The following is an 11,471-nucleotide window of genomic DNA, read 5'->3' on the forward strand; positions in this document are numbered from 1 at the left end:
CCCATTCCCTATGCTGGTTTGCCTCGCCCAGCCTTGATGCAGGGGAGGAGCTTGGTCCTGCCTCAACTTGGTGTGCCAAGCTTCGTTGACAACCAGGGAGGCCTGCCCCTTACTAAAGGGAGCTGGAGAAGTGGATGGGGGTGGTATAGGAGAGGCGGGGTGGGGCAGGAGGAGAGGAGGGAGGGGAAACTGTGGTTGGTATGTAAAATAAATGGAAAGAATTTTAATTAATAAAAACAAAACGCAACCCTTTTTGTGTTAAGCTACAGAACTCTATTTAGGATCATCACTACCCAATGTGTTTATGACTATCTATTCTTCCAATTTATTTGATAAAAGACCTCTCCCCGCTTAGACACTTCGCCCCCCACACACACACATCTTTTCTTACTAAATACTTGTGGGGAGCTTTCAGAACAGTTTGGGAGCTGTGCTGTCTAGTCCAGACACTTCTTGGAGTTAGGGGCCTTGCTTGTCTGGACTGTGATGTACTTGGAATGGAGCCTGACACACAGTGGATGCTGTGGGTGCTGGCCGGCATGGGCTGTGTGGAGGGGTGGCCTCACATCTAGGATCATCCTCTTTGTTCCAGCTGCTCGTGTACTTTGCATCAGTCCAGAAGAACTCCAGGAGGCCCTCACATCGCACTGTGTGGTCACCCGAGGCGAGACCATTGTCCGAGCCAACACCGTGGACAGGGCTGCAGACGTCAGGGATGCCATGTCTAAGGCCCTATATGGGAGGCTGTTCAGCTGGATCGTGAATCGCATCAACACACTCCTGCAGCCAGATAAAAACGTATGGTAAGTTCCTTGGGGAGCAGAGGCCTGGAGCGATCCGTCATCCACTGGTGTCTTTTAGAGTTTGCCAATGGGTTTTCTTTAGCTAAAGGACTCTAGCTTTCACCCTTAAAAGCATGCGTGGGAACCAGGAAATTTGAAACAGTTACTCCTGAGAGCAGAATGACCAATTGAGCCATTAGGGGACAGAGGGAGGCTTGGCAGGGAGCTAGGTAAACCAGGTTCGTGTCCCACGTCTACAGCTTCATCAGCTGAGTCCTCCACCACCTTTCATCTCTATAAAAATGAATACGTGCTCCTCGGGAGTTTCAAGAAATACGTGAGACATGTTGTGAAAAGCTTTAAAGCACAGACTCATCCTCTTGTTGTTGTTATTAGGACTCCTTTCTCCTCCCTGGGCCTTAGAGTTTTTCTGTACTGCAGAGGAAGCAACACTGTTCAATTCTGAAGTCTCCTGCCCAGCAGGCTTTGGGGTGGGTAGACGGGAGAATATGTAGGAGAAGCCATGGTCCCTTTGTGTGATCTGCATAGGAGCTTCTGTGTAATTATTGTTCTGTTCTCTCTTTTTTAAAATGTGTGTGTGTGTGTGTGTGTGTGTGTGTGTGTGTGTGTGTGTGTGTGTGTGTGTATTGGATACAGACTCTGTTCTGTATCCCGGGATGACTTTGAACTCCCAACAGCCCTGTCTTAGCCTCCTGAATGCCAAGATTTGTGCCATCATGCCTGGCTCTGAGTAGGATTTTAAAGGACTCTACTTACAGCATTCTATTATTTTTTCATTTTTTTTTATTTTTTCATTATTTTAAAAAGTAATTTTATTGAAAGTTTCAAACTGTTGTCCTTGAGGAAGCAGGAGGGATCTTTGCCCAAGTGGGTGGATCCACATGTCACGTGAACTTATAGGCTCATTGTCTTGAGATAGATGTAACTAGATGCAACTTCTGACACATTCTCTCTCTCTCTCTCTCTCTCTCTCTCTCTCTCTCTCTCTCTCTCTCTCTCTCTCTCTCTCTCGTAGTAGTGCAGAGGACAGGATGAATGTGGGCATCTTGGACATTTTTGGCTTTGAGGATTTCCAGAGGAATTCCTTTGAACAGCTTTGCATAAATATCGCCAACGAACAGATCCAGTACTACTTCAATCAGCACGTGTTTGCTCTTGAGCAGGTAGTGGATGAGGCAGAAGCTAAGAGTAATGGCGGGGGGGGGGGGGGGGCTGCCAGGCTGCCCGCAATTGGAAGCAAAACCTGGTTGGTCAGGCTGTCAAGTAAAAGACTATAGGAAAAACAAGACAGTCCTGTCAAAATAAACAGTCTAAATTTAGTCCAGGGGAAAAAAGAAAAAGGTCCTGTTTTTCGTGGAAAGATGCATTCTCTCACTTGAGTGGAGCTGGTGACGGGGCAATTATTTAACTCTTGCTTCAAAATTCTTCCATGTCTATTGTTGAATATGTTCCATTCTCTCCTGGTTGGGTTACAATGATCTATAATGGTGTCCTAAAGGCACAGGGTGACCCTGAGCCTAAGATGGGGTTCTTAGAACCCACACTCACCATCATCATTTCTCGTTGCCTCTGCATCAGGTACCCCAGTAGTGGAGGGGTGTCTCCAGGGAGGAGAAAGGAGTGTTCTTGAATCTCTAGATGGCAGTCTGAGAAGCGAGCCGCTCTAAGGTGCCAGGGTCTCCCCCTGCAGCTTTAGCCTCAGTGGTATTCGGCCTCACCTGACCCAGGCTGAAACCCAAGACTCCCTTCATGTGAAAGCAACATGAGACAGAACGCTGTGAACAAGCCCATGGGTGCCACAGACAGCTTCAGTGCGTGGGGCGGGGGAAGGGACAAAGACTATACTGTGAGCTAATGAACAGAAAGACAATGAGGAAACACACAGGCCCTGGATTGTCTGCAGAACCTTCATCCCTGTTCACCTTACACAAAACTTGACTTTAGGAATAGCCTGAGCCCTGGCATTTATCTCCCTGGGAAACATGGAGTCGCCTGGTTTTCCAGTCCTACATGCTTCTTTAAAAGAAGAAAGAAATCCATAAGTACTAAGATGGCATTCTTAGATTTGACTTTACCACTTTCCTGCCTGAGTTTCTAAATAATGAGCTTCCAACCCAGTGTCTGGGAGGTAGCTCTTGCTGTCCTATAATAGGTCACATTTAAGTCACACTTGTGTGTACAGCTTCGAGGCTGTAATATGTAATTCTGTTGCTATATGCCCCAAACACACCCAGTTACTCACACGTCTCAATATGGCCAGACCCAGAAAGTCTAGGCTCAATGTCCTGGTGGTACCGAGGCCAGTTTCAGGCCAGGGAGTCACGGTCTGTTCCCCTCCAGATGGAGTACCAGAATGAAGGCGTCGATGCTGTCCTTGTGCAGTATGAAGACAATCGCCCACTCCTGGACATGTTCCTCCAGAAACCCTTGGGCCTTCTCGCACTTTTGGATGAGGAAAGTCGGTTTCCCCAAGCCACAGACCAGACCTTGGTTGGTAGGTACCTTTTAGGAGAAAGGTACACATGTGGAACTTGGCACAAGGCATTACGTAGATATGTTTTAAGTTTTATGAAGGAGTTTATCCATCTTACTTTGGACACATGGTGGGTTGTAAAAATATAGATCTTGGGGGCGCTGGAGAGATGGCTTAGAGGTTAAGAGGACTTGCTGTCCATACCGAGAACATGGGTTCAGTTCCCGTCACTCCTGTTGGGCAGCTTACAGCCACCTTTAACTCCACTCACAGAGGTTCCAACACCATCTTCTGGCTTCCTTTGACATCTACACACATATAGTGTACAAACAAGCAGGAGAAACATACACACAAAAATACAAATAAATTTAAATACAAAATTTAAAGATTATTTATAAAAGAATTTCAGTGTCCTGGTAGAATGTGTAGCTTAAATCTATCACCACTCCTATGCCCTCCCCATCCTCCTGTAACTGCCAGCACACATGTTATTTCCTTAGGCTTTTGTCTATCATCTTCTAACTTCCTCTCCCTGAGATCTCACACTCAGTACTTTCCACCCTCCCTTTTACACTCTATCTTAGTCCAAAGGCTTGAAGTGATCCTTCACATCCTCTTTGCAAACGCATGTCTTCACCAGGGCTCCTCTCTACCTCTAGTCCCAGGTAGCACAGGAGCCCTATGGTCCCAGACTCACAATGCCCTCTTTTCTGTAGACATTCCTGCTGGTCTAGTCTCCAATGCCGCCTTTTCTTAGCTTACTAGTATCTTCTGGATAGAGATATGCACCTCCTCCTGGCATCTGTCTGTCTGCATGTCATCCATCTCTATCTATCTATCTATCTTACATCTATATCTATCTACCTATTATCTATCTATCTATCTATCTATCTATCTATCTATCTATCTATCTATCTATCTATCTATCTATCTATCTTTTATCTATATCTATCTACCTATCTATCTATCATCTATCTATCATATATCTATATCTATCTACCCATCATCTATCATCTATCTATATCTATCTATCTATCTATCTATCTATCTATCTATCTATCTATCTATCTATCATCTATCTATCTACTATCTATCTATCTATCTATCATCTATCTATCTACTATCTATCTATCTATCTATCTATCTCTATCTATCTATATATCATCTATCTATCATATATCTATATCTATCTACCTATCATCTATCATCTATCTATCTATATCTATCTATTATCTATCTATCTATCTATCTATCTATCTATCTATCTATCTACCTATCATCTATCTATCTATCTATCTATCTATCTATCTATCTATCTATCTACCTTGTGTATAGGAGGCTGTCAAAGGACAACTTGTAGGAGTTGGTCCTCTCTGTCTATCTTGTGCTTGAACTTGGGTCATCAGGCTTGGTGGAAAGTACCTTTACTGACTGAGCCATTTTGCCAGTCCATATTATCCAAGTTCCCTATCTCCCCCACATCCTGCCCGATCCCCATCCTTCATGATATTTTTGTAGAGGCTTCAGATTAAATGAGCTTTGTTCTTTACCTATGTTGTGATGTTAGAAGGCCCTCGGGCCCCAGTTCCTTTAGTACCTAGCACAGCTCCTCACACTGAGCGCTCAGTCCTGTCCACATACTATAAAAGATGTTTGTGGAGGAGAGCAGAAAGTTTCAAACTCTTTCCTCACATGGAAATTGATGTGTGGGAGACTTGCTCAGAGTGTTGAAGTTGTCAGCACCAATGGCTTTCTCTTAACTTTGCCCAAACGAAGTCAACCTAGCTTATCTGCCCTCCTAGCCTATCTGTATGGTTCCAAAGCTCCTTGGCAGGGTCTGAGATTGTCTTGGGTGTCCATACTTAGAATTTCTTAGGGCTAGGAAGGGAACATGGCATCTTAACAGCTAAAGGAATGTGAGATGGGACATGCTCGTCTGAGTGGGGCTGCTTGGGGCTGGTCTGCAAGCCCTTACTTATTCTGTGTCTCTGGCTGGAGGAGCAGATTTGTTTGAAAGAGCAAACAATTTGCACGGTGACTCTCCAACATTTAAATCCATATGTCAAATTTTAAAATATTTTATTTAGTATTCATACATGCATCTGTCCCCTATTTCCTCCTCTGCCATTCTTCCCTCATTCCCCTCCACCACTAATTTCCCTTTTCAACTTCGTGTGTTCGAGCAACCCCCTCCTCTCTAATACCCCAGAGTCCACTTAGGTCTATATATGCATGACCGTGGGACCATCTATTGGAGCATGGGTAACCTCTCAGGGCCTGCATCCCCAAAGAAACCGGCTCTTCCTCCCTCTATCAGCCACCGATTGCCAATAGCTCCTCATCTAGAAGTGGAACTTCACGGCCCCTCCCCCACACTGAGATTTGGGGTAGGTTTAGTCTCGTGCAGGCCTTGCCAGCTGTGACGTGGACATAGTCACAGACTGCATGTTGGAGCTGCTGTGCGTTCACGTGTACAACTCTCCTGTCGTGTACAGCAAACACTGTTTTCACTACAGCAGTCTGCTCCCTCTGGATCTTCCCACCCCTTCCATGATGACCCCTGAGCCTCGTGTGTGTGTGTGTGTGTGTGTGTGTGTGTGTGTGTGTGTGTGTGTGTGAGAGAGAGAGAGAGAGAGAGAGAGAGAGAGAGAGAGAGAGAGAGAGAGAGAGATCCCATTTAGAGATGTATACTCCAGGGTTGGAGATTTAACTCAGTGGTAGAGCGCTTGCCTAGCAAGTGCAAGGTCCTGGGTTCGATCCTCAGCTCAAAAAAAAAAAAAAAAAAAAAAAAAAAGACATGTATACTCCAGTCTCTTCTCTGCACACAGATAAATTTGAAGATAATCTACGGTGCAAGTTCTTCTGGAGGCCCAAAGGCGTGGAGCTCTGTTTTGGCATTCAACATTATGCTGGACCGGTGAGAGAGGCAGGAGTTATGGGACCCAAGAATGACAAGAGACTTGTCTGTTGGTTCTGCTCCTTTGGAGGCCCCTGCCATCCAGCTCCCAAATAAATCACAGAGTTAAACAAATGCAACATAAAAAAAAGTAACACACCTTAAAATAATATTCCCCAATGCTTGTGTCCTCTGTAGGGGCGCTCACCAAACTGCTTGCAGACTTCACTCTCCTTTTGATTCTAATCACAATTCCCAAGTGTCCTCAGTGGTAGGTACTGTTTATAGATGGGGTGGCCCACGGAGTACCTCCTGCTTCCTGCCTGAAGGCGGGCCCAGAACTGACAGCTCTCTAGACAGGAACCATACCGCAGCCTTTGCAGGTTTCATGGTAAATGTTCACATTCTGACGTCATTTGGAGTGTAGGTGACAAAGGATGGTTGACAACACAGTGGAGCTGTTTTTAGCACTTTCAACATGTCTATGGGCCACTAGGTATGTCCAGTGAAAGGGCACAATCTCACTCATTCAGGTATGGCTTTACCACGTGAGCTGGAACTCCCATTTCTCACGTATCATGCTCCCGTCTCAATTCAAGTCCCTGAAGCTGATTGGTGACTGATTTAGGAAATTGTCCAGTCCCATAGCCAACCGCTCACTGCTGTGTTTCCCTCAGACAAACAAAATGAATTGTGACCAGTGCTTATGAGGTTATGGAGGCCCTAGATCCAGAAAATGAATAGGTTCCTTAAAAGGTACTTGGGATTATTCTATTGATGTGTGATGTGTCCAAATTATCATCCGTATTTATATCCTCAATTGAAAGTTAACTTGCCTTCCTCATCCCCTAGGTCTCGCTGGCTTGCCTTCTTCCCGTCACCTCTTTCCATCTTTTCCTCCTCTATACATTTTTCTACTTGTACCTCTCTCTCTTTTTTCTCCTTTCTAGGATCCTTTTCTCTCTGCTTTGTGAATTCTTGCTGAATTTATTTACCACTTATCTTTAGTTAGGGGTACTGTTGCTATGAAGAGACACCATGACCAAGGCAACTTTTAAAAGAAATCATTTAAATTGGGGGCTTTTTTACAGTTTTAGAGGGTGTGCCCATGATCATTATAGCAGGAAACATAGAGACAGAGACAGAGACAGAGAGACAGAGACAGACACTGGGCCTGGCATGGGCTTTTGAAACCTCAGAGCCCACCCCCCAGGGACATACCTAGGCCAGCAAGGTCACACCTGCTGATCCTTCCTAAACAGTCCACCAAACTGGGAACCAAACTTGCAAGTATATGAGCCTATGTGGGGCATCTTCATTTAAAGCACCACACCACTCCAGGGATTTGGAGAATATCCCTTAAAAGACCTCTAAGTTGGAGTCCCTCATTGCTGAGAACCAAGAACCACTTAGACTCTTAGAATGATCACTCAGACTCCATGAGTACTTTGAGAGGTACTGAGGGTGGGGCGGTCATGAGCTAAAAGCACACCTGTAAGATGACTACCCAACACTTACCTCATTCAGCCCCTAGCTAAGCTCTTGCTTGTCTATCAGTAGGATGAGGTTGGATGTTTTACACCTGATGATCACTTAGTATATTCTAACAGTTTTTTTTTTTTGATGTACTATATCTTCAGTAGGACCCTCTTCTTCAAAGATAACTGGACAAGAAGCTGAGAAAAATTGACCTGTCAAAAGCACAACTTCTCCCTTTCCTCTGGTGCTCCGCAGTCAAAGGGCCAAGTATAACAGGATGTTTATATCCAGTGCTGGGCAATGACTACCCAGACGACCTGCCATAGTTAGTTGCCTTAGTTAACGTGCACACTCTGCTGTCTGTTTCCAGGTATTATATGATGCTTCCGGGGTTCTTGAGAAAAACAGAGACACTCTCCCTGCTGACGTGATTGTAGTCCTGAGGACGTCTGAGAACAAACTTCTCCAGCAACTGTTCTCAATCCCCTTGACCAAAACAGGTACCTGAGAACCCCCAACAGCCTCAGTCCAGACTCCTATGGGAGCCAATGTGGTGTCTTCCGTCAGTGCCTAAATAATGTCTGCACCACCAACATCACATTTCCCCCTTTTTTAAAGATTTACTTTATTTTGTTTTATTCTGTGTGTCTGAATGTTTTGCAACCTGTGTGCGTATGCATATGCACCACGTGTATGCACCCACAGAGGTCATAAGAGGGTATCAGATCCCCTAGAACTGGAGTCAAGGATGGTTGTGAGCTGCCATGTGTGTGCTGAGAACCAGACTCGAGTCCTCTGCAAGAGAAACAAGGGCTCTTAACCACCAAGCCATCTCTCCAGCCCCACACTGAACTTCTTTAACCCGGGTCAGGGTTCAATCTGAGTTTAAGAAAGAGCATGAGTATTCCTTTTGTAAATTAACCCTGAGAAGAATTGTTCACACACACACACACACACACACACACACACACACACACACACACACTTTCCACGTCATCTCTTAAACTTCTCATTTTTTTCTGCCTCCTCTTAACTCCTCTCTTTATAAAACTGTACATTATCATTAATTCATGCTAAACATCCAAGGTGGACTTGGTTTACCTAGAATTACTGAGACAGATCTCTCTACTCATGTAAGATTCCAAGTAAAGCATTATGGTGCACCAAAGGTCTTCTGATCATGAGCCCCTCAGAGGTTATCTGGTCGAGTTCCCACTCAGGTGTCAACCCCCTCATTTTCCTAAGCAACCTGGAGCACCCATGGCTTCACTTGCTGACAGTCAGTTTAGGCTGTTTTTCTGTGGGTCCTCATGCCAGGAAGCAGGATGCTAGGGCCCCAAATGGGAGTTCCTAGCTCTTTTCTGTCTTGCCAATAGCGTCTCACTAGCCAGGCTCCTTTGATTTACCTGGGATCCAGCTGTCTGTCTGGGCTGCCATCTCACAGCTCGACTCTCAAGGGCTTTGTATTCTTGAGACTGTCTAGACACAGGCGTGGGCATTCTTTTATGGATGAGTGGGAGAGCTTTTTTAATCAGTCCTTCCCTCTTTCCTCCTAACATCACTGGCACCCGTGTCTCTCACCTGGGACCTTTGCAAAGTAGAATGAATTATCACCACGTCTGATTTATAGCTGAAGGTATAGTGTACAGAGTAATGAAAATCCCATCTAAGGGAGAGCCAACAGCTGCTCTACAACCTGTTCTTCATCTTAACTCGATGACGTAGCTTAATGTCCATCAAACACGCTTCTGTGGTACCCAGAAAGTCTCTGCCAGCTTCCTCTAGAGACACTTCTTGGCTACAGCTGGGGTTGATTCATATGGACCCCTGGGATCCTGAGGGCAAGTGTGGCAGGCAGAGCTGACTGGTGTTTCCTCCACTGGAGACTCCTCTGTAGCTGGTGTCTGGGCAGATGATGCCGTTAGTAACAGGGTGACTAGTCTCTGAAATGAGATCTATCTGAAGGAGTCTTCAGCTGGCAAATGCACTCTCCCAAAAACATGAGTAATGACTTGTCCAATCTGTTCGGAACTTTGGGAATGTACTCTTTGAACCTGAGGCTGAAGAAAAACAAGTACATCGTTCTAAGCACTAGGTGGCTCTCTGTAGATGGAAGGGCTCTGCAGGGAGCCTTCTGCTCTGAGTCACCCAAAGGAAAGAGGAACCCCAACAGAACCTTTCCCATTCCTTTGGTTTTTAAATTGTCTTTCAGAGACTTTATAATTCAGTGGTTCTCAACCTTCCTAATGCTGCGACCCTTTAATCCAGTTCCTCCTGTTGTGGTGACCCCAACCATAAAATTATTTTTGTTGCTACTTCATAAACTGTAATTTTGCTACTGTTATGAATCGTAATGCAAATATCTGATATGTGATGTCCAAAAGGGTTGAAACAGGCTTTTTCTTTTGGGCCACCAGCCAGCTCCCAAATCATGACATGGAGACTTATCATTAGTTATGAATGCTCGGCCTTAGCTTATGCTTGTTTCTGGCTAGCTTTTTTTCTCAATCTTAAATTAACCTGTTTCTCTTCATCTACGTTTTGCCTCGGGGCTTTTTACCTTTCTTTCTGTATGTCCATCTCTGTGTCTGCTGGCTGGCGGCTGCCTGCCTGGCCCCGGGCATCTCCCTCTTTTTCTCCCTCATTCTCTCCTGCCTAGATTCCTCATACTATTTATTCTCTCTGCCTGCCAGCCCTGCCTATCCTTTTCCTGCCTAACTATTGACCATTCAGCTTTCTATTAGACCAATCAGGTGCCTTAATCAGGCAAGGTGAAACAGCAACACATCTTTACATAATTAAACACATGCAACATTAACAAATGTAACACACCTTTACACGGTGAAAGTAATATTCCATGGCATAAACAAATGTAACACATCTTTGCCTAGTTAAAGTGATATTCCTCAACAGTCATGACCCACAGGTTGAGAACTGCTATTATAACTTTTTCTGAATTTTGCCTGCAAATAGAACCCCATCACCTGGGAATAACAAAAGCAGGAAAAAAATACTAGAAACAAATGTGATGCCCTTCAAGCTTCTCTGTATTTTTGAGTTTGTACTATGCTGCTAACTTCTTTTTAAAATCATAAGGTCACTTTTCTTCATATTTTGAATATTAATTAAGAAGTTACACATAAACATCAAAACTAACAGCAAGGGTCTATTTGTTTACTTTCTGGGTTTATTCCTGCAAAAATGCGTTCAGTTAACAGACACGAACAATCCGCTAACAAGATGCCTATGGAGACCGCAGGAGGCTGCCGCAGAATTAGTGCAGTGTATTATTAGAGAAACGAGAACTTTCGTGTGCCTTCACTTTCTATTTGAAATTGGACCCCAATTTATTACATTATCATGGGGTAACTGTACTCAGACCTCCATTCAAAAGTGATGATGTGTCCTGCACTAAATGACAGAATGTAGATGAGACAGTTCAGAGGTTAAGGGTACTTGCTGCTCTTGCAGAGGAACCAAGTTCCATTCCCAGCCCCATATGGTGGCTCAGAATTGTCCATAACTCCAATCTCAAGAGATCTGATGTTAATGAAGCTTGTAAAATCTGAAACACCCATCCCTATCTACCATTAGTTTATCTGTCTGTCTATCATTGTAGCATAGCTTCTGCAAGGAATCCTCCTTTTTTCACTGAAATTGTTTTCAATGGATTCGAAAGTGTTTGTTTCAGGTGCATGGTTGTCTCTTTGGAGGGGGAAGTGGTTATACATTGCTGTTTGAGACACATAAGGCCCCAGTTATACCAGCAAAACAATATAAGTGCTTAAAACCCCACTGTTTAGGTCATTTTAATTTACCC

The 11,471-nt window shown here is 44.5% G+C and overlaps 1 protein-coding gene across 1 annotated transcript in view; it reads left to right on the forward strand.

Moving 5' to 3' along the window:
• Nucleotides 1–11,471, forward strand: part of Myo3b (myosin IIIB) — a 293,027-nt gene that overhangs the window by 109,153 nt on the left and 172,403 nt on the right. The window contains exons 20-24 of the mRNA XM_059260661.1: nt 593–803; nt 1,819–1,966; nt 3,144–3,297; nt 6,105–6,193; nt 8,022–8,151. Coding sequence (XP_059116644.1) covers nt 593–803; nt 1,819–1,966; nt 3,144–3,297; nt 6,105–6,193; nt 8,022–8,151 — 732 coding nt within the window. The remainder of the gene's footprint in view (nt 1–592; nt 804–1,818; nt 1,967–3,143; nt 3,298–6,104; nt 6,194–8,021; nt 8,152–11,471) is intronic.

Source organism: Peromyscus eremicus, chromosome 4 (genome assembly GCF_949786415.1).
Source record: "Peromyscus eremicus chromosome 4, PerEre_H2_v1, whole genome shotgun sequence".
Lineage (NCBI taxonomy): Eukaryota > Metazoa > Chordata > Mammalia > Rodentia > Cricetidae > Peromyscus > Peromyscus eremicus.